We start from the raw sequence: 25,096 nt of genomic DNA on the forward strand, positions 1-25,096 counted from the left end.
GAAAGGCAAAGGTTGGGTGTAAAAAATATCAAAGGCCTTGAATATCCCTTGTAGCACAGTCAAGATGATTATTAAGAAGTGGAAGGTGTTTGGCACCACCAAGACCCTGCCTAGATCAGACTGTCCCTCCAAACTGGATTTCCCAGGCACTCAGTGGCGGCTCTATGGGGGGCTATAGCTTCCCCACAATTTGTCTTAGCTAAATTACAAAAATCTACTGTTTTCAGTGTTTAAATGTTTTCACTTAGTTGGCAGTTGTTTTTTTTTCTATGTTGGTATATATATGTATTTATAAAGTGAAGGTACAGGTCTACTTTTAAATATGCATTATACCCAGTCAGTTTTATCTCTATAGGGATGTCAGTGTATTTCTGAGATCCCTTATCCACATGAGTGACCACTGGAAATGAGCCTGGAGATGCACAATCAGCTATCTAGCCAATTTGCATATAATAAATGATTTGATAATGTATTTCACTCTTATAATTACTTCTGATACAAAGCAAAAGATTTTTCCAGCAAAGTGTTAAGGAATAATCGGTTAGCTTTGCTGCAGACCAAACACCTATTCCTTCTTAATCAAATTCAAGGTGTTCAGGTCATTGTATTAAATAGTATTCTTTATTTATTTTTTCAAACTAATATGCAGCACTATTACTTTATCATCAGTTTCAATGTCACATCAAAGTAATTAGTTGTGAGGTCGTCATTTCCAGATAATTAATATAATGGCTTCTGTTATTGAACTCTGTCATAAAGATTGCATTTCAAATTGGTAACTCCTCAATTGCTTCCATTAATGGTGCCATTATTGAAATCAGTGAACTTGCAGTGGGTTCCCACTTTTGTTAAGGGGTGGAAAACTAATCATAATTGTTCATTATAAGAACTATGAGTAATGAGGTATGTCATAAATTGGCTCTAAAGACCTTAAACATAATAGACCTTTGTTGATATTTTATCTGTTATTAATATGTACGTCTAAAATCTGAAAATATTGTTTCAAATGTTTTGGTTTGTTTTAAAAGTGTTACTGTAATCTATTCTTCAAAAAATGTTGGTTAGTTTTGTACTTTTTTACTTCATGAGGTATAGTAAAAGAAGGTCTGTCTATATTTTGTTCTGTAAATGTTTTGTTTAAACCTTTAAGAATGATCAGATGAGCACAAGCCATTAAGCATAAAGGAATTTATAATAAATATGTATCTTTATGTAAACCGTTACAGAAGTTACGATTATCAGTTTTTCAATAGATTATTTTGTCTCTTTCATGCATATACTTTATTGTCACATGCACACTTTATGAATATATTTCAGTCAGCTAAATATAAAACAATTGTGTGTACTGTTAATATGCATAGCATTAATCAAGGAAGAAAGAAAAAAAATATGAAATATTGCAGACATTTTTGAATGTTTCAGTTATAAAAAAATAATTATAGATTAATATTTTTTTCAGTAATCAGAGTATAGATTTTCACTGAAATTAGTTGTAAAATGTATAAAATAGACTAGAAATGTCTTGCATCTGTATTTGTCAGACATTTGTTTGATTCTCTGTTTTAAGCATTAATGATTCTCTTCTGCTCTGTATTTAATAATTACAATCTATCATTCAATCGACTTGCATTACCTTATTGACATTCTGGTTGCTGAGTGCCTTATTGATGAATTTGTCACATTATATAATACTCTTGCCCATAATTGCTCTATTGACTGTTCCAAGTTTACAGAATAACAGACATAATAAATAATGCAAATCTGTGGTTGGAATGTATTATTTTACAGTATGTTGCTTTTCTATTTTTGATTTAAAAAAATAATATACCCACTTATTAGTCATTTTGTATTGGCATGAACTTAAAATTCATGTTTTGTTTAAATATACCTTTGATATTAGTATAATATTTATTTAATGTTAGACAAGAGTGATATCTGATTGTGAGTTAATTTAAGCAATAACTAAGATGAAGAGATTCAATTTGTAGGGCCAAACAGGCAGTAATTATAATGTGTCAGAACCTACCCCTATATTTATCAGCCCTTAATAATACTGTTCTGCAGATTTGTGCTGAATCTGAAATTAATCAGCACTAAGTTAATGCATGCACATAAATGTGTTGTGCACTTTTAATAAATGCACTCAATTGATTAACATTTGCACAGAGTGTGTCTATGCCTCAGCACATGTGCAAAGAGGGAGGGAAGGGGGTCAAAAGTCAATTAAATTATCATGCTAAATAGAAAGACTTTCAAAATCCATTTATTAAATAATAGTTGTCAGCCACACTGTAAATCTCCTATGATAGGTGGTGAGGAAGTTGTACCAATAGGATTAAGCCTTCATAGACTGTTAGTGTGCCCAGCCTTAAATTACTATCCCCTTATCTCAAGGTACCAGAGCTTCTGTATGTCTTGTACAGACTTCTTCTAAATAGAATAAATGTCATTGAAATTAATTTCATCTTCCTTAAATTAGCTTCTTACTGTGATCTCTCACTTCAGTCAAAATTTATGTCTTCCAGAATTCAATTTCCTTTTCATCCAGCGAAGTTATACTCCCAAGAGTGATAGCCTTTTATCTGTACATAACCATTTTGAGCCCTTTCTTTAATGAATGCTGTCATCTTCTGTAGATAGGACACTATATGATTTTGGTCAACTAGTGACCAGTTGAAAAGCCTGTGTTTTATACTAGTGGATAGATATGTTCCCATGAAAACAGGAGGCTTTTTTTATGGTTTCTTTGTTTTATCTCCTTTTTCATCACTTCGGGTTTCTGACAGGATAATCTGAAATCTCTGTCTGGAACGGCTTTGTTGCCTCATGCCTCATCGTCTTGTTTTATCACATAATTACCAAGGAGTTGTGTGTGTAACAGGTATAACGGTATGTAACATGTGTCAATGTTCACAGCATCCACCATTGTTTCAAAGTGACCTTACTACAAATGTTAGACTTATGGTTTTAAACAGGCCTAAAATGTTTTCCTTTATATTGCAAAATATGTGGGAAAACAACTCAGTATTGATCAGACATGGCTTTTGAATTAAAATCTGGCATCTGTCTCCTGACAAGCTTGATAACTGTGGCAGCAGTCACCTCATCAAATCTCCCAATTTTGTCTCTCCTGGATTTTGGCATCCTTCCTGTCTAAATTTTTATCAGATGAGTGCTCCTTTTCTTGGCACACATGTCAGATTCCTCCACGTTAGTTTATCTTTTCAAAATCCATTTTCTTTCTAATGCCTTTTCCCTTAAAAAAACATTATTGGAAAAAACTAGCTTCACTGAAGACTAAATCAGATATTGCATGCACTTGTACACTTATACACATTCAATACAAAAAAGCGGAACAGTTCAAATGTATTAAAATTATAATTTAAAACAATTTTTTCCCCAAATACATAATACTGTAGTCCAGGGGTTTGGACAACCCCAGTTGATTTGTGTAGAAGGTAAATAGAGTTCATTTTGGCCTAGATTCACTTGACAAAGGGAACGATGACCTCACCACAAGGAGGAGGCCATTGAACTCTCTCTCTCTCACACACATACACACACATGCACACGCATGCACACGCACGTACACGCACACACACACACACACACTATATGCAGTGAGCCAAGGAGCTGCTGCAAAAGGTGGTGTTTGGGATAAAGGAGGCATGCAAAGCAATGAATTCTGGGAAAGTGTGTTTATTGACAAATTATTATGCTTGGTAATGCTGAACTCAGGCTCAAGATTGGGTCTGTCTTTCTCCTGAACTTCAGTTTAAAACTCCATTAAATAAACAAATAACTGTATACACTCTTCCATCAATCAATGTATAATCAATTGGGAGAACTCTGAAATACATTTAATTATAGTTAAGTGATGAATGCATTACTGCACTTGACAATGTAGACTGAGTTTTATTCCCCTTTATACTTAAATCACTTAGACGTTGACAAATACAAGCAAAAGCAGCCTGTAAAAAGCTACAGTCTAGGCTAAGGTGTCATGTCATTGCATATATAATTAGTTTTCAAAGTCTGCATGTCATGCAAATGTTCCCTTTTTAACATTAATTACATATAAAAATAGAAAATGAAATACAATATTTACTCGTGCCTGTATCGAAAAAAACTAACTGGGACATGCTTTGAAATATTATTGAAGGTACACTGTATTTTTCAGTTGCCAGATACAAAGGAGGTTTTTACCTTTTTTTATTGCTAGTTTATTGCAATGTAGCGTGTAGTGCATCCAGGTCACAGCCAGTGCAATCCAGGCAGGCTTTTGCTGTGATAAATGATATTGGAAAAGGAATCTGTTCTGTCTCAAAGTGAAGCCCCAAGCAGAGATCTAAGCACATGGAATTTTGTGTGGTCTCCATTAGAAACTCTCTCACAAAGTCGTATCTGTAAGGAATTTTCAGATGACTCCAAAGAGTAAGCAGCAAAAAGATGTGCAGAAAATAGAAACGTTCACGATTATTTATTCTTTCTTTTGTAAGCTTTAACGTTGGCTTCAACATGTGTTTTTATATGCAAACCATTCATGAAAATGGTCTCTTGAAATCAGTTCCACCTTTTTCGTCATTCTTTTTAAATTAAATTGTTTGTTTTCCGGTGCTTTTAAGAAAAATAATTATTTAGTTAGTTTAGTTGAGGCACTGGTATTTCATATTGTGACCTGGTAATCTTCTCATATGGTAGCTAAATCATGTGTGTAATTCACCTTGTGACCCAGGCACCAACAAAATGTTTATGTATCCTTGATTAGCCAAATGCTGAATACATTGGAAAGGTGTAAATTGTAACCAATTAAGTAATTAACAACAAAGCTGCATCCGAATGCACAAGACCTGTAGCCTTTAAGAACCACATGCATACTTGGCATTCTCTTATACAATATATCTTTCCTGTTGAATGATAATCATAATAAAACATCTTGTCTTCAGAAGTTCACGCATGCACACGTACTGTTATACTGAAACGGAGAAAGAACTGGGTGCAGTTTTCTGTTCGTTTTCTATTTTCTTTTTAACCCTTAGTGGTTCACACAGTGTGCGTCAGTATCAAACATTTTAATTTGAGCTTGCATGTGTAGTGTCATTCTTTCCCAAAGTGCTTAATTAAATGTGTCATTGTCACTATTAGTAACAGCTTCTTTTGTTTAGTGACAAATCCTAAAATATCTTCATATATATATATATATATATATATATATATATATATATATATATATATATATATATATATATATATATTAATACTTACACTGTACGTTTCTTTTTCTCAGGGGAGAACCCATAACCATACAATGTGCATGTTCAGATTGGTAACAACAAAAAATAAAGACATTATTAACCATTTACAAGTCCTTACAGCTTGTTTTTCTCCCATTCAAAGAAGAAATAAAGAGAAGAAAATATAATGATGCAGTTGAAAAACAATGTGGCTTCAGTATATTAAAAGAGTTTTTGCTTATATTTCATTGTTTAAAGCTGTACATTTATGAGTACCTGCCACTTGCTGAATCGGTGATCGGGCTGTTATTCAAAAACAAACACTAACAAGCTTGTTAACTGTGCCACAGTAAGATATGTGGTGGGTTTTCTTTTTATATCATATATATTGTCTAATGAATTGTTTCTGTTTGACTCAAAAGTTAAATTCACACAGTGAAACCTATATCCTTCTTTGTACATCATTCTGAAGGCCATAAGACCAATTGTTTTTTGTTTTTTTATTGAAATCTCTTCATGGGAATCTTTAGCTATCCAATCCCTAATGTGAATTTACTATTTATTTATTCATTTATTCATTCATTCATTCACTGACTGATTCATTCATTCATTCCTAAACATGTGTAGACCTTGGCAGGATATGTGCTGTTTTCTATAAGTGTAGGCCTCTTGCATCTTATTTGTATGCAGTACAAATTTCAGATTCTGCTCCCAAGCCTCTGCAGAGTGAAAAATGGCCTGCATTTTCTTGATAGCCCATGTGGTTGTGGAGTATAAATGGCTAATGAATTACAGATGAACATTGACGCAAATTAATCTTCCTGATGTCCCTGGGTTATATGGCAGCCATTTAAAAGTTTAATCAATACACTAAAGTTGAAAACATGCAGGCACTGCAGTTGTTTGGTTGTAATAAACATCAGTGGGAAACGGGAGGCTTGTACCCAGTACATGCATCATAATGACAGGTATTTATGTTTAATGGACTAAATATTTTTTATTGGAAGAGAACAAATGTCAGCTTAACTTTATAAGCTCTGCGTTCAACTTTCCTTTGAGGTTTGTGAAGGATGGCTGACATGATGGTATGAGAAAATGCATAAGAAAAATAGACACGATGTGGGAATAAATAGAACTATTTGTTTTCTAATTTTGCTTCAGTTTGACGTCTTTCACACCTCTGAGACAACATGAGGCTATTTCGTAATAGGAGTAACATTTTAACTCAATATAAATGACCGATAGACTCTTTGGTGTCAAAACTCATCAGTAGTTTACACAGTTTTATCAATCCCTTTGGGCAAAAAAATATTATGTACAACAATGTAGCAGTCCATTTCATCTGGTATTTCTGACATAAAACAGGTTTCTTTTGATGAAATAAGTTCCAACTTTATTTTTTCAGCATGTGTAACCCCTTTGTCTTAGGGGGGAAAAAGCACATCTGCACTTTGAATATTTATTCCCTATGGTAGATAATATTTATTGGCTGAGCTTTAACTCAATAGCAATAGCCGTTACTGGATAAAAACATATGTGGAACACAGCTTTCAGACCATCATTAAAATCAGCTTTGATGGTTTAGTTTAAGCACTGCTTGTTGAAGATGGATTCAGTAATGGTACAGTTACTGATAGACATAAACATTACGCTTTTGTTTGTAAAGTTGTTGTTTCCAAGAATAATTTTACAGTCATTTAGAAAACACTGTGTAATATTTTCTAACTTCAAAAATGATTTCTGGAACCTGTCAACTGGTCAATATTAATATAATGTGAAACTGAATAATTCAGTACCTACATGGTGAACCAGATGTTTCATGGTGCTTTACAACAGAAAGTAAACCATCGAACATTTCAGTGTCACTGTCTTTAAGGGGTTCTTAATTAATTATTATGAAATAATATATTGCCTTTCTGGAAGGTGCAATTACACATGATATATTTTTCCATGCTTCATTATTATAATAAATGCAAAAAGTAAGACGTGACAGTGCTGTCAGGCAGAGCATCACTGAAGTCAAGCCAAAACAATTTTATATGATACCTTTTGTTCCAGTCAAATACAGATTCTGGTCACTTTGAAATGTGATGTGGACTAACTGGGGTCTAAGTGGAAGAAAATATTATTTTAATTAGTGCTGCGTCACATCCATTCTTAGCCTTAAAACAATTAAAGGTGTGACTTATTGACTTCTTGTGCCTCTTACCTCCTATTGCCTATTATTTCTAAGATGACTCTCTTTGTGAGGTGGGTGGGAGCGTGGGATTTATGTTCAGTCGAAGGTCACCTTCCCTCTCACTTAGTTTCTGTTGAAATGGTCAAAGTCAATAAAGACCATTACTGGATTACCCCCCCTTTCCCCCCCCTTTTTTTTTTTTTCTGTCTAATAGAGGAAAACCCTGTGAAAGTACATACATGTTTTGGAGGTAAACAGTAACTACATCATATAGCGTTGGTGTTGACAGATAAACAAACTGGCTGAGATATATTGTTTCGAAAATAATAGCACTGCTACATGCCTGCATCTGTCTAACCTCATAATTCACTTTCACATTGGGTTATGGATGTCTGCACAGAGCAAGTCTATCTTCCCTTTAGGTATTATTTCAGCCCTTTGAGATAATAAGGAAAGTTTAATTGCGTTGTTAATTGATTTTTTGCACAACATTATTACCTTGATTGATTGCGGAGTTGATGAAAATGTTAGACGCAGGCGGTGTAAAGTATCAGCCCAGTAAGAAGTGGAGCCTTGCAGAGAATAGATAACCTTGATGTTAAGAGCTACATCCTTCGGATATGTCTTTCCTTGACATATTGATGGCCCTTGAAAAGGGAAAAGCTGATTGTATGCAGAATGCAATCATTAAACCCACTTCAGCCTGCTGTTGATTAATTTGTTTTTTCCTGAAGGATCTAGTTAAACAGAAGGCCTCGCTAGCTTCGGCAGCAGCTATTTTTCAATTTTCAAACTGCGTCTTAACCCTGTCGTCACAGCAGTCAGGATTTTTATTTATTTTTTTGCCAGAAATATTAATTCTGATAACAGAAAAGACCAAGGAAGCACACACTGATATGTAATTACTATTTGTGCATCAGCTTCACAATTTATGGGGACCTTCTAAAATTGCTGTCATCCACTACAGACATAAGCCATAGTACAAGGGAATAACAAACATGTAATAGAAACAGACACAGGAACGACTGTGCTGCATTGACCAAAACACCCGTTGGTTGCTTTTCTGAATAGTTTTGACTGGTTGTTCTAAAAAAAGCAGTTGGTTTCTATAAATTCACTAACAAACACAGTTTTTTATCCTTCCTTTTTTAGCCTCGGGGCTAGAGTGTTTTCATTCCACTCTGATCTCTTAATTAGTTAATTGATCTAATTATTCATTGATACCCCATTCCTGGGTCTAATACAGATGATGAGAATATTGTGAAGATTTACTACTGGAGACAAACTATTTTTTTTTTACAGTTTAAATTAATATAAATATACAGTAACACTTTAACGAAATGCTTAGTTGGGACTAAATATTGACCTTTTACATTTTAAAATGTTAAAAATGTTCACCCTGGATAAGGGCATCTGCTAATAAAAAATAAAATAATGATAATGATATAAAATGTGTTATAGTGTATATTTTCTGTTATGTAGTAGCCTCATTCTCTACATGATTTCAGTGTGGGACTAGATATTGTTTTGCTCATGAATTTGAAAATATGCATATGTAGTATTGAAAGGGAGTAAGTAAAACATACTTAAAAAAACAACCTTGGTTTGGTTTCTATAGGACTGTTGTCTGGTAGAAGAGTCTATCACTGCTGGTACTGTATTAGAGACTCCTCAATATAATCAGCTCTTAAAAGCACTGGCTTAGTTTGAAGATGAACAGGTCACTGTCATTCAAGAAGGTAAAGATATACTTGTTTAAAAAAACAAGGTATGACATCTGAGGAACAAAGTGTTGATTGTTCCACTGCCAGCATACGCATAATGGAAACATTAGCTTCCAGATAACTTTTAATCTGTCAGCTTAATGGCTCCTTAATGTGCACTGGGCTTTAAATGTATGTCAGACGGGGCTGGTATAAAGTAATATACTTTGTGGCCTGAAAAGATCTAGATGACTCCAAACCCTGACACAATATGGTTTATTATTAAGTATCGGCTCATCAGCTTGTTCCCACGGACTTGGACAAGCTTCTCAATTTTCCAGTAACGGATTATGTGAGAAAGAGCTAGCTATGCATTTTTCCCCTCTTTTTTTTCATTTCTTTTTTTTTCTTTTTGTCTTTTTTTCTCCTTTTTTTCCCCTTCCAAATTACAACTTTCGTCTCCAGCTGTGCTGGGAGCCCTGGAGTGTATTTACAGCAAGCTGCACTTTATCACACATCAGCTTGGCTGCCAGTTTACACTGAACATGCACTCGGTCCCTCTGGCCAAGGATACAGACTTCACATCTTTGTATTCCTATCACCATCGGTACAGTTTTCCAGTATCCTCTCCCAGATGACTCTTTTAAAACTAGTGTGGTGAAATCTGACATCTTGCAGTGCTTGCTGGTTGATGATAGTTGCCATAAGATCTGGAGAGCATTCATACCCTCGGACCTGTCCTGCATCATGGTGGTGTAACACAGTCACTGGAACGCAAGTACTTTCAGCTTTCCAAACCTTGAAGAAAAAAGCTTTTGTTAAGAAGCTTCGTTTTACAGAAAAAAAAAAGATTTTTCTGATAATTCATTGTTTTCTTATACAAAACAATGTCATTTTCATGAAATTGTTCCCAAAAGAATAATCACTCTGTAGCAGATAATCTTGTAAATTAGCCCAAAGAAAAATTCTATGAAAATAATGTTTTGAAAAGAGTAATAATAAACAGCATGGATCTGATTTCCCATTTCCCTAGAGACACGGGCAGCTCTGAAGTGTCCTTAATAATATGTGCTCATACTTTATTCATCAAGTAAAACAATAAAGAAACATTACAAGCTTTATTATTCATATTTTTTTTTTACCATATTGCACCATTTTATCATAGCACCATGGCAGTTTTGTCCCTGCAGGCATTCTTACACAAACTTCAGAGGTGCGCAATTTGTTAAATCAAATAAAACCTTTACTGTATTTGTTTTTCCTTAATTCTATACAACACAATTGTGAAAATGTTATTATACTAGTTGTTACTATATGTACTCTTTTAGCAATAATGTGATCTAAATGTCTTCTCAATAATATGTAGACACACACACACACATATATATATATATATATATATATATATATATATATATATATATATATATATATATATAATACAGCTATATATAACATAGTAAACAGTTAATGGTTTGATGGCTTAATATTTTAGCAACCTCATTTCTATACAGATTTATTTTGGTATGTTTTATTAACTGCATGGTAAATTTGAATACTTTGCTACCTATTAGTTTCTGTAAATACGCTCGAGATTCTTTAGAACAGGAGACAGTATATGCTTTTTTCCCTAAAACAGCTGTAGCTCAGTGAATAGTACATTTTTATGTTTCCTGTTTGCTATGTCTGATTTTGGTTACTTAAAAAAAAAAAAAAAAAAGATCCTACAAAATTATATGATCGTTATATTTTCAGTTGGATTTAATTAACCATCCTAGCCCTTCTAAACATGTTATTAGTCACATGACACATTTTTAAAGTACCCTGAAGACGTTCCTATTTCAGTCCAAGACAACACATGGCATCTTTGCTTTTCAAAGGGTGATCTGTGCAATGCGGTTCTTTTAAGGGCTGTTTTGATGATGACATGGCAATTGAATCCCAGCTCTATATCTTGGTAGGTAATCTCTACAGTCAAATGTTCCTCAGATTAAACCATTTCAGACTGCAGGAGGTTTGAGATGTTGAGCGGACTCCGGCCCCAGCACCTTTATCCCCAGGCGAGCTGCAGCAGCTGGAATTCATTTCCCTCTGCCAGAGTGTCCAATGCCTTCGCTGAACATACAGGAACATGGGCATCTTGTCCAGAAGAGATTTTATACAAGGTGACAGCTCCTCACACTTCAGCGTTTGGATCACCTCAAGTAGCTGAGATATCAGGAAAAATGAGAGCGCTTCTACTACAAAGTCCCAAATTTAGATTGACTGAGGTTATCCCCAGGCCCCTGTGCCCAATTCCTTCCTGACAGAACAGGCCTGCCAGTAACTTGTTTTATAAGGAGACTTGAGTTTGTAATGACATCTTGGGAGAAAACTGGTTGCAGATGCAGGGGAGAATACTTTGAAGCGATAGGAGATGATGTCAGGTTCAGTTAGAATTGAAGACAGTGTTAGAATATGCTTGGCACTAATATGGCACCAGTATCTCTGTCCTCATCTCTGTTTTCTGTCACTATGTACAATTCTGGGCCTGTCTTTCTAACCCTGACAATGTCTTTTCAGATCATGTTATTGCTAGCTCTGAGCTGCACTCAGCAACACATCACTCAGCCTCTTTGTTTGAAGTCTGCCCTTTTTTGTCATTAATGCACTTGATGTCTATTTAAAACTGACGGTGAATGCGGTATCTGTTTTCCTGTCGAGAGATCATTGACAATATTAATACCACTTGTCCTTGCCTCATTTACTAAGCGCTGACACCTAGCTGCAGTCTACAGAATTCATCAAGTGGCGCTTTTCTCTCACTAGGATGTTTCATAACAGTCCTACTTCTAGCCCTTCAAAAACCAGAACAGACAGCAATTAGGACTTTTGTCAACGGTAACAATAAAGCTTTCTTTACCAAGCATTCTTAGTCAATTCAATCATATAAATAACAAAAGCAGAGCTTTTTTCCTAGTATTTTGCTCAAATTAAACACGGTTCTCCTTCACTAAAAAAAGGACAGTTAATTGCTTTCATTCAGTATTTAATTTACAAGAAAATTCTGTACTTTAAATACCATTTTCTTTTAGTATATTAATACAAATATATTAGATATTTTCAGAGACAATGATCTGTTTTGATTAATACATTTAATACTTTCATAATTATATTATTAAAAGTAATGTGACACAAGCCTGTACTTCAACAAATGGATTTTAAGATAACAAATTAAATATAACAATTGGACTCTATATAATATGCTGGTTCTGTATTTATGGCCAAGCATTGAAGTTATGATACAATTAAGCTACCAACTATTGAAAAAATATGTATGTATGTATTTATCATTTTATTTTCTGCCTGTACTTGTACATGTAATTGATAATGCATCTATGTATGCAACAGATCATAGTAGATGTTTCTTGCCCCAGGCCAAATGTTAAGAAACACACCATCTACAATATATTACATCAACAGATCAGGGATTTGCATGCTAATGGATTTTCATCTAGAGACTTGCTGTATAGCATTTGCATTTTTGGCATTTACCTCAAGGTCAAGTGTCCCTCTGTTTAAATGTTTAAACATTGATTAAAAAATCTCATTCCCTTCAGCTGTATTTGAGGATTCAGATGGACATATATAGTTGTCTGCTTACAGATGTGATGGGTATCTATGAGATGATTCAGCTATATTATATTTTCCCAAATTATATGTTAATGTGATTTGATTACATTATTGTTAATTGATAAATAACATTTTATATTAAGGGCTGAGAATTTGATTCCAAGTCTGTAAACTGCATGTACTCTTTACAATAACAACTACTAAAATAGTTTCACTGTCAAAGTAACCTACAATGGTAAGATTGAATGTGCACGCATGCAATGTGATAGGATTGCTGAATGAAAGATTTATTTATTTCTAGTATTATTTATTGGTATGTGATCATTTAACACAAGCAAAATAAACCAGGATTACAGGAGCTAGAGGTTGTATCAGATCTGACCTCTTCACCTAACAATGAAGGCTGTAATTCTGGACACTTTCCAAACATGTCTTGAGAATATTCCCCCAATCTTCCCATACTGTCTTCTGTTTTACAATTCACAAATACCAGATGATATTGAGGTTCAGACATCAGCGGGCCCTTTCCAGGAGTTTCTGCAGTGTTGACTTTGTGTCATGAGTATTGTTCACACTATAAAACAGAACTAGAGCAAATATATCCTATTTGTCATGACACTGGAAGATGGATTAAAATATGCTGGGAATGCATATTACGAAGGTCTCATCTTGTCTGATAAATTTTCGCACTCCAGATGTGCAGAGGCAGGCCTATAGTCCTGCCGTGTTCCTCCACAGCATTACACTCTGGGTCGTGAAGAACGATTCCTCACCCTCTGTCGATTGATTGCTGTAATAATTGCTTCCTTGTAGACCGAACTTTCTCAAACATGGACTCCACAGAGCAAAGGAAGTTGCTTCTCTAGGTACTGTCTAGACATTGTCCTTGGGCAAAATGTAGTCTTTTTAGTGCTGTTTGTCTAAAGATAAGTGATCTTTCCTGTGGCATACCTTTTAGTCTTGCTTTAATGAGACGATGACAAATAAATGAGTTGGGGGGTTGTTTTTTTCCTTGCAGAAGTCATGTTTTAACAATATGGAGGCTTCAAAATGTATGATGAAAATAGTGTACTGATTTGGTGCAAGCATATACTTTTTTTTTTTTTTTTTTTTTCTTTCTACACTCGATCTCAAGAGGATTAATACCAAAATAGTAGCAGCTTCATCGTTCTGTGATTCATTTCTCTCACATTTGGACAGCACCATATACTTTATAAAGCTGCCATTGATTAATCTGCCCTAATGCCTTAATATAAAAATGTAAATCCTTGGGAAATTGAGAAATATTGTTTAATAATGTGACCTACAATACCTGCCATTTGTAAATAGTTTTAGTATGCTATTCTCCCCCTCCTTTTGAGTAGGCAACCTATATGTGCATATTGTACATTCAGTATCTTCAAAACATCTACATAGCTGTATTTATATAGAGACGGCATATTTATAAAATTATTTGAAAATATGTGATATTTTTAAACTTTTCTGACAGCTTACAGCATACCAAATCAGCCAAAGTCGTGATTACATCACATCAAGCTTTTTGCATGCGGTTTCTAGTTTAAGGATAGGAAGCACATTAGAAGGACAGATCTTGTAAGCATTAATATTAATAACACAACCTATTAATGAAAATAAAACTGTGAGAACTATTTACATTCACATTTCTTGGGAGTTCAAGTACGGTCGAGAGACAAATGGAAACAGACACTTCTTTGATCAATTAAAAACATTGACTAAAAGGTAAAAGGGGAGTTGGATATTATTGACTAGTCACATAGTCATTTACAGCAGCCATCCAGAGTGGGGTTGTTATAGAAACCATGCCATGCTTATGAATATCCACTTATCATCTTATACATTTAATATGGAAATATGGAAAATTAGGCTTCACGACTAAAACAGTGTTTTACAGTTCAGTAAATGAAATGTGTGTATAAATTAAAAATACATTGTTGTTGTTTCATATCATGAAACTGAGCACTCTAAATTGCATTATATTTTAATGAAATGGATGCAGTTTGGTCTTATAACATACTGTTAACTAAGTTCTCACTGTTATTCTTACTGTTTCTCCTGTTTTCCAGGTGTTTTTGCCAAGTGCCGGTACGTGTACTACGGGAAGCACTCGGAAGGTAACCGGTTCATTCGCAACGACCAACTTTGACGTCCAGCTGCTGACGTTCACCTCATTTACAAAAGAAAGAAAAAAGAAAAAGAGAAAAAAAAATAAAAAAATTAACAGACATCAAAACACATATCACCTCTACATTTTAAACAACCAAATACAGCCCTCTAGTGCCTTCTGCTGACTTTGCCAGCCCTGTCAAGTCCATCCCTCTATCTTAGTCTGAGCAGTCACATCGAGATTGACATGATTGCCTTTAAGCAGCCCCCTTCCACCAGAGTGACAGACAGCTGCAGCCAAGTGCCTGGTCTGACAGGATGAGCACCATGATGGATTGCCGGGCCCAACTGCTGCTCACGGAAGGGCAAAGGTCACACCTGAGGCTGCACTGCGCCGGCGCACAAACCTCCGATTGGCTTCTTCAAAGTCAAAGCAAAAGTTATTTGACAAAGGCAGGTTTCTGTGATGGAAAGACAGAGGCAGTGTTTTGCTTTATACTTTCCTTGGTCCACCTGTGATGTTTAACTGCTGTATGTTATTATTATTTTGTTTTCTTAAGCCATGAAAATTGTTGGTATTCACTATTTCTTGTGTAACATGATAGTTTCACTATAGTTTTTTTTTATTAAAATAAATGTGTAGTTGAGTGTCTTTACGTAAAAATGTAGTCATTCACAACTAGAAATAATAATAATAAAGTAAGTGTTTATTTCCTGCAGTTTCCAACCCCTTCTTTGGCAGGTTTTAGGGTTTAATCCAAGGAGCAGAGAGATCAATCCATAATACACACATAAACGGACATAGCAGGTGTTCTTATTTTTCCAAAAATAAATAAAGTTGTGAGAGAATGCGTTTAGTCTTTATCTGCAGCATATCACACGCTCACATGTGCATATACTTCTCAATACACAATGTCCAGATTCATTCCCTGTATGTACGTTGAAAACATTTTTTTATTGGGTTACATGGAACCTTGGCATGTTAATGTAACCTTTTGGAAGTCACCTTGATTGCCAATGGGTATAAATGGAAAATGTACACTTAAGCATCCATTAGCATACCATTTGTGGTAATAGTGAAAGTCAGAGAACAGCAATCTGTCTCTGTTTTGTTTGAATTAAATGTAAAAATGCTCAGTCCCACTCAATGTGGATAACACTTTTGGTGATATCTATATAATTTACATTTTACATAAGATGCGGATCAGCTCGAACAATACTGTGCTAACTACTGAATGTACAACTTCAGGGACATTAAAATGTCACAGTAACATACTATACAATTTTTTGTATACGAATTGTATTGTTTACACGTACAGCAAGATGTTTTATATTTGGAATGAGTATTGTCTGAATCCAACTTTATTCTGATCATCTGTGTCTTAATTTTACATTGATTGTATGTTTGGCCTATCGTCAACCATTCGAATCCTTAATCAGTGCTAACTAAACGATTGTAAATTCTGTACAAGGTAATGGCTGCACTTTTTGTTGACTTCCTTATTGCAGTGCGCTCTTGTTTAATATTACCTTTTATTATAGTCTAATCTTTAGTTCAGAGTTAAGTAATAGGCTTATTTCAGTCTTTCAATTACTATGTTTTTTTTTTATTCCTGAGTCATTTACCCTTAATAACTTTTATAGACATGTAATGGCATAAATTAATCATGTCATTAATTCGGTATCTAATATCGGTTGAAGAATTAACATTTTTTCATACTGGCAGTGCCTTCTAGCACAGAGATTTATTGTGAATATGAGTGCGATCTTAAATCATATGCATTTGAGTTAAATCTTTTGTTTTTTTTGGGGGTGGGGGCACTTTTCTCTTCATATTTTCTCAAAAGCATGTTCCTCTAACTAACAAGTTTCAAATTCTGAAGTTTTTAGGATTAGGTTCGCAATCACAGGCATAGGAACAAAATACAGAATAAACATATACTTGGCCTTGCTTATTTATAAATAAATACAAGAAGCAATTACTGGGCTTTGCTCTGTGTTTTCCCCTCAAGGGTGCCACACAGTTATAATAGATATTTATAGCAACTCTAAGAAATTATAACTGTACCCTTTTTTTTTTTTCAAGCCCTGAATCTGTACTACATTAATCAGACAAGTTTAGGTTTCATAATACTGTTAGTATTCATAATTAGGTAGGTTACCGGTAAGGGTTTGGGTTATGGATATATTCTGTTTTACAGTTTAGAGTTATATTTAACAATATGATGAGGGTTCAGTTTACTCCTTTAGTTATTTGTGCATTAATTAAAATAAGGAATATTGTTACAGAGTTGTGACATGTTTCACACAGGGGACCACTGCTCGATGTCGTCATAGTACTGATGCCATAAAAACAACAAAAACAAATATTTTTCCTTACTGCACTATTCTGTGTATTTTACATAATGAATAGCCAGAAAAAATACAATTGAATTGGTTAAGTTTATACTCTTCTTTAAAAGTTGCTATTGGATCCTATAAATATGTTTTTTACATTCTTTATTGTAGGAGATCTATTTTTATCTTAATTTTATATTTTCATCTAATTTATTTCTGTACTACAGTAACATGCCATTAAAATGTTGTAATGCTAAATTAACCTTTTTTATTATTAAGTATAAAAAATTACCCTAGTAAAGTTGCATTGTCTGATCCTTAATTGCCCTTTATTGTTGAGTTAAAATACCATGAGAACTATCAATAAAGATAATTTCAGACCACAGACCAGCACTCTTCTAGACCAGGACCTGCAAGCTGAGCTCGCGCGCCGAGACGAGGCACTCACGCTGGAGCAACTCATTCAGCTGGCGGTCAGGCTGGACAACCTAATGAATACCAAGGGAACACGATCCACTCCTGCTGTGTCTCGTCAGCATGCCTGCATCAGCCACCTACCCAACCCCATGTGTGAGACGGAACCCATGCCGCTGGGCAGAACATGCCTGTCCCCCGATGTCTGTATTGTGGACAATCGGGGCATTTCCGTGTTGCGTGTCCGACTTGTCCTTGCTCCCCCGTCACTAGCCCTGCCAACCCTGTGAGTGCCACACTGTGCCTACTCGTCACTTCAGCTCAGTGCCATGTTCGGGCTCGGATCCAGCTCTGTGATAAACATGTCTTTGTTTATGCGCTGCTGGACTCTGGTTGAAACACCACATCCCTCTCTCACCGTGTGTGCCTCCTCTCTGCGTCCGGGCTGTCAACAACCAGCGCATTGGTTCCGGCCCAATGTCCCAAAAGACGAGCAACATCACAATGCCCATCGGTCTGCTGCACTCAGAAGCACTGCCCTTTCTGGTGATCGACTCTCCTGTAGTGGACATCATTCTCGGCCTGCCGTGGCTTGCTCACCACAACCCAGTCATCTCCTGGACTGATGGGGACAGAGCTGTTTCTCCCGGTGCCTGTCTCACCCCTGTCAGGCGACACAGATAGAGAGCCCCCTTCTCTCTGCTCCGACACAGATTCCCCCTGAATACGCAGACCTTCATACTCAGTGTTCAGGAGAACCCAGGCTTCCCGTTTACCACCACACCGACCCGGGGACTGTGCCATTGACCTCCTTTCAGGCACCTCTCCTCCCAGAAAATTCTGGTGGCCTGGTTTAGCGCGTGATTTCACTGGGTCCGCCGGTGCCTGCTCCACCTGCGCGCAGTCCAAAGCCTCCAGACACTTCCCCACTGGTCTGCTCGAGCCGCTTCCTGTCCCTCACTGTCCATGGTTGTACATAGCAGTGGATTTCATCACCGATCTCCCGAAATTACAAAGCTACACCGCCATCCTGGTGGCCATTGATCGGTTCTCCAAGGGCTGCCGGCTCATTCCTCTCGAGGGACTCCCCACTGTGCACGAGACTGCGGCTCCTCCTCCTCCCATGCATCTGGATGACGGTGCTGCATATGCGGTGCTCTCCCTGCTCCATTCCCGTCTCCTCTGGGGCTGCCTGCAATATTTGGTGGACTGGGAGGGTTGCGGTCCAGAGGAGCGCTCCTGGGTTCCGGACTCCGATGTGCTCGACCCATCTCTCATCACGGACTTCCATTCTGCCCATCCCTCTGCACCTGCTCCTCGGCCCCATGGTCGTCCCCGCCCTGTCCAGTCAGGTTTGGCTATGGCTGATCGCGGAGGGTGGGGGTAATGTCACGGCCACAGACCAGCACTCTTCTCCCAATCCAAGCACTTCCACTTTTGCCCACTAGATGTCACCATCAACCTTCCATACCAGTCACTTTTCCCAGCCCCCTTCATTCAATCAATCAATCAATCAACATTCCTGAACACCATATGCACTTGTTCAATCACCCTCTGACCCCATTCACCATGCACCTCCCAAACCTGGTTCCTTGCTTCCCTCTGGTCCCCATATAAACCACTTACTGTCTGTCACTAGTTGCGAAGTTTTGTTAGTGTAAACTACATTTTCGAGCTGTCTCCCCATGCCTTGTTTAGCCTTGAATCTAGTGTGTATCCTTGACCTCACACTTGACTTCCCAACCACGACTTTGCTCTTCTCCTGATTGCCTGTTTGCCTGATTGCCTGACCCTTGCCCGTGACCACGACTACGTATTTGCCTTGCCTTGATTGTACTGTCCTGCCGGTATCCGACCCCCGCCTGTCTTGACGATCCCACCAGCACCGCCACTGGGTTCCCCTGTTCCTGTGCCCGCAGCACGTTACAAGTATATTACAATCTCATATGTACATAATGAAAAAAGTGCTTTTGAACGTCTGACATTTCAAAATGATAATTGCCTTTTGTCTTGTCTCTGAAAGATGGATTTTGTTTCTTTATTGTTTTATATAATTAAATAAATATTATAAATAAATACCATCATCATACAGTAAAGCTTTTTTTGATGTGTTTGTATTTGTTTTGTTTTTGTTTAATGGTGGGGTTAATATATGGGAATATATATTTTCCTATGCATATTACAAAAGTGAAATACGTCATCTTATAAGTAGAGCCCTGTGTTTTGCATTACTTGTCTTTTTAAACATCCAAAATGCAGGGCCCTACTATAAATTATATACAAAAGAAGACAAGAAAAATGAACAGTTTCAAAGTCAGGACTTTGGAGGAGCCAGCAGGATTTCTAAAGAGAAAATTGTGCATTTATAGATATTCTAAAACAAAATGAGAAGGGATAAATGGCTTAGTATACAAGTATTTATTAATTCTGTTTTCATTTTAAACCTCGGTTTTGCCCGTTTCCTTTCTTGCACTTTCTTGTTCTATCAGTGTACAGCTCCTCCGTTATCTCCACAAATTGACTTGATATGCATAATGTCTAAGAATGGCCCATGGTCTTTTGTGATGCAGACTATCAAAAGCCCTTTCAAAGTCAATTAAATTAATGATGAAAGGTTGCTGGGACACTTGACACCTTTGAATGATTTGTCTGAGGACAAAGATGTGGTCAGTGCATGAATCAGTTGATCTGAATCCAGCATGCGTTTATCTCAGTGTGTGTGTGAGAGAGTGTGTCAGCATTTTCCAGAAGGCAAGACAGAGCTGTGATTGAGACAGATTTAAAGAAAAAGCTTTCTGATCTTAATTAACTTTATGAACATATTTCTTCTGTGTGTTGATTCATTTTCTACTTTTATTAGATTGTTAATTATTTATAGCTTCAATTTGATATTAAATAACAATATCCATGCACCACAATGAGTTTTGTATAGAAAAATAATATTAAAGAATACACACACAATTAGTTATGTTAATATGTATCCATGTATACCTCTACCATGCTATCTCTTACTTTATTAACAAGAATTATACGGAGTTTCTGGAGCTACAGAACCATAAGAAAATGTACACTATAATAATGGGAGATAGGGTTTACAGTCTATTTATACTGAGATCCTTTTGAAATACACAAACATGGAAATTATCATTATGTATTATTAGACTGTTGAACTGCTCAGAATAAGATGCTGTATTACAGGTACAAGCTGAACAGACGTGTCTGGAATAATCGCCGGAAGGTGGTCAGGGACTGCTGTCCTGACCTCAGTGGGAGGGTTGTCCCACCAATTAGAGGCCAGGGTTGAGAAGTAGTGGGAACTCTCCTGTTAACAGGAAAAGCTGAGGAGCCTGAAAAGGAGAGAAAAGGAAAAGACAACAATTCTTAGGCAAATAATTCTGTGTAAAATACTTACCACCAGTTACCTGGTTGGTGTGGCTCCTTCAGGCAGTGAGATTTTCCTCCTTGGCTCTGGCGCAGATACGTTGTGGGAGAGAAAGTCAGACACAGTCAATGAGGAAAGGAACGTATATAGTGAATGAGCTTTGGTGTGAATGCGTGTTTACCTACCTGAACTGTACTAGTAGCGTGAGTTAGAACTGTATTGAGACTCGTTTTGCTCTCCCGAGTTTTGTTGGAAGTCATCACCACGGAGAAGGGGCCAGCATCACAAGAGGTTGGGCCACCTGGAGAAGTTTCTTGAGGCCACCCAGGAAAGGACCTCTTTCCTGTTCTGTTGATAAGGACAATGGGAGTTAAGGACAGTTCTGTAAACGAAGAGAGACTGATGAGTAATGACTTAACTTCTGTTTTTGTGTTGCTGTGTTGCTGTGCTCCTAATTCTGTATTTATATTTGTATGGAGGTTATAATTATTTTTCTAGTTTCTAGCTTTTAGTGTTTTAGGATTAGGGAACTTTGGATTATTGTTTTTTTTGTTTTGTTTTGTTTTTTGAGGATTTTATTGCCCTGGAATGTAGGTGATTTTAGATATTGCAATGTCTAGTGTGTGCAGACAGAAAATACAAATACAATTTGACTTACCTGGTGTCCGTGGTTGGATGCCCTGAGATCCGATCCAGACCTGCTTGAGGGGCATAAGAGTGGTGTTGAGGCACCCAATCCTCCGTAAACCTTGGGGTGGCATAGTCGTATTACGGGACTGAGTGTCATAACCACCCGTGACATACTTGCCAAATTATTCCAAGTAAATTATAAATACATCTTTGAAAGTGAAGGAAACCATGTGTATCTTGAGTTGTGCTTTTCAATCTTCAGGAGGCACTATAGAAGAAAGGTCAAAGATAGCCCAGCACTATCGTTTTGTGTGGCGCATTGTCCTATGAAAAAATGTGCCCGCATTTTTACTGACATGCTGTTTTCGAGCATGGTCACTAGTGCCAACATTTCTAAATGACAAGGTTTATTTGTCCGTGTTTTGATATGTTTGGAGGAAACTCGGACTGACAGATGGAGGAGGCAGGAAGAGGGAGCCACAACAAGTTCCCCCCCGACATAAAATGTCATCTTTCCCCTGGCTGGGTTGCAGAAGCATCCTGATGAAAAGAGCAGACATTTAAAAGTTTCTGACATGTGTCACAGACGCTGCCATTGAGCCACTGCTGCTGATGTAGCTGGAGTTGACAGCATCCAAGCCATTGAAGCTGGCTGCGGGACATTCCAAGTTTGGTGTGTGTCACTTCCGATCCTTGTCATTGCACATCTTGAGAAGATATATAAATATAAACAGTATAAAACCAAAAAAAAAACTCAGGGAACAGCAGCTAACCATGCATTGACATGTATTTGTGTAAGGAGGGAGACTAGAACCATGCAGACTAATTAAGGTATGTACCAGATAGCAACCTGTAGGCACTGACCTCCTTGATCCTTCTTTACATGTAATTCAAGGGGAGTACTGTATAGAGAGGCATGCCATCTCATCAGAACATATCAGTGGTATTCTGCTGCCTAAAGGCCTCCATTCTAAGGCTGCAAGACTTGTGCTGATAAAATACTGAAACAGGAACTGAGAGAGTCACATTTTGTCCATATTCTTCTCACTTAGGTGGTGAAGGTAGGGCCGTGAAAATCAAATGTGTATCATTTCAAAGTATGATAAACGTGCAGTATGTAATATGCATCTGCTAAGTTATGAAGATGGTTGATATGTTAGTTTGCTTATTAAGTATTGTCAATTTATATATCTGTCTGTCTGTCTATCTATCTATCTATCTATCTATCTATCTATATATATATATATATATATATATATATATATATAATGTCTGAAATTTCAAAACATCTTCCTCAATAAGGACCTCAATAATTGTTAAAATATTAGCTTTAGTAATACATGAGAATGTAGTTGCAGTGTGTATTATTCTGATAACCTTCTGCAGCTTAGTACTCAACTAAACTTGTATTTCTTTGTTTATTTGTTTTTTGACAACACCTTCATTTAAACCGTTTGCTTATGTTTTGAAAATAGCAGCAGATAAGAATGCTTTGTCAAACAAAGCTTTAGAAATGTGTCCACAGCTCATACAATCTGATACTGGAATGGATGAAAATGGATAAAGCCATTTTCACAGCTTGTGTGATTTTCATAGCTAAAACTATATACTGTAAAACAGAATTGAAGTTAGGTTTTAGTAAAAAAACTAAAACAAAAAAAAAACAATGGTATTAAAAGGACATGTTTACTGTCTACATATTAAGCCACCGTTAAACCTAATTATGAAACATTATACACCTATGAAATACATATAGGAAGGGGTGGGTGAACCTGTTTAATCCAAAGCACTGCTGTGGATTCAGTCCTTCTTATATTGTGAAGATAATTCACCGACATAATTGTGAAGTTAATGGAGCTGTGTGTTAAGCAGCAGTGTGGCAGGCCTTTTTACGGGAACCTGCAGTCGGCTGTTTCTAGAAAACACTATCTAGGTTGTCACACAATATGCTTTATTGTCAAACTGACTAGAGCTGCATTATTATTTCAGCAGTTCCAGCTCCAAACAGGATGCTTCCTGTAGAGCCCGAGCCATTGGGCTCCGTGCTCAGCCATCGGTTTCTAGAGAGACGGAGAGCTCCGCCACTGCGGCACGGTAGCCTTCACCTTTCACAGGCTCCAAATTCATCACCACAGCGAAGCAAAGGATGACGGCGTGTCAGTAGAACTTAGGGAAATCAGCGCTCGTTCTAAGTCATCAATTATTAGGCTTCACCGTTTGAGTGATAGACACGACCCAATGCAAATCCGCTGGAAAGCCGAGCTGTATCAGTGAGTGACGCGTACACTGATAGCACAAGCTGACTCAGACTGAGGATGAAGTGAGATTGTGAACTAATCACCCCCAACATTCGGAGCCCGTACCGGCGCTCTGCACCTGAAGATATCGGCGGAGGCTGACTGGGGAGGACGGGAGAAGAAAGAGCCTTATTTCCGGGAAGGTTTCAGATGAGCAACATTTGTCATTGAGGGGAAGATGGTATAATTAGCTTGTCAGTCTACTTTGGGCTGAGCTAGCTTTCCATGGTAAGAAAGATGGACTGACTGCCAGAAGAGCTGACAAGCAGTCGATAATGCAGCAATTAATGTCATAAATAATTCTGGAACCAATTATATCAAAATGGACTCCATGCTTTAAAAAAGAACAGTATTCCCTTATCATTTCCCCTAACAGCAGGAACAGCTTTCATTTTTCTCTGTAATTACTTCTCATTATACATTGTAATACAATAGGGCTTTTCTCACCATATTTAAATTTTTTCAGGGCACTAGACAGAAACAAAATCCAGTAGGATGTGTTGTGCTCAGCGTGTTATCTTTTTACTTTGCGACTGCATGATAACGCTGGTGTTACACCAGAATGATTAAGAGAAAAGTTTTCTAAAATGTCAGGGACACAGACAGCTCAGATTGCTAAACAATGACATTTGGAAATGAAGACGTTTATGAAACAAATGGATTTGTCTTGATATTTTAAAGGTTGCTCTAGCTTTGCTAACACTGAAGATATTGATTTTTTTCTTCTCACTGCTAAAATCTGGAAGCTGGTCCAAACAATTCCCAGTACACCAGAAAAACAACATAGTAACGGCTTATATTAATAGGTTCATTGCTGCAGGGAAAATAAACCTATTTCACAAGATATTTTGTGTACTTGGAAAAGCACTTAATAAAACAGTTTTGATAAACACTCTTAACTTACAAAGAATTTCCTGTCATGGAAAGTGGTCTTTGGTTCAACCTTTAGCAATTGTTCGAAACACAGAGGGTATTACAAAGTGGTTAAATCACAAAATCACTCTGTTCCACATGGGAGATAGCTGTGCAGTAATTTCTCCTTAGAACCGGACCTATTCTCAAAACCTTTTGCGGCAGTTTCAATTTCACATCTGTTATTAGAATTTAGTAAATGCAGTTTAACGATTTTTACCATTCACATAAACTGTTTGTATGTGTATATATATTTGTCTTCATTTTTTGTT

The 25,096-nt window shown here is 36.8% G+C and overlaps 1 protein-coding gene across 1 annotated transcript in view; it reads left to right on the forward strand.

Annotated features, from left to right (window-relative positions):
- lrmda (leucine rich melanocyte differentiation associated) overlaps nt 1–17,490 on the forward strand; it is a 299,333-nt gene extending 281,843 nt beyond the window's left edge. The window contains exon 7 of the mRNA XM_066693246.1: nt 14,813–17,490. Within this exon, the coding sequence (XP_066549343.1) occupies nt 14,813–14,892 (80 nt within the window). The 3' untranslated portion in view covers nt 14,893–17,490. The remainder of the gene's footprint in view (nt 1–14,812) is intronic.
- The last annotated feature ends 7,606 nt before the right edge of the window (nt 17,491–25,096 follow it).

Source organism: Amia ocellicauda, chromosome 20 (genome assembly GCF_036373705.1).
Source record: "Amia ocellicauda isolate fAmiCal2 chromosome 20, fAmiCal2.hap1, whole genome shotgun sequence".
Lineage (NCBI taxonomy): Eukaryota > Metazoa > Chordata > Actinopteri > Amiiformes > Amiidae > Amia > Amia ocellicauda.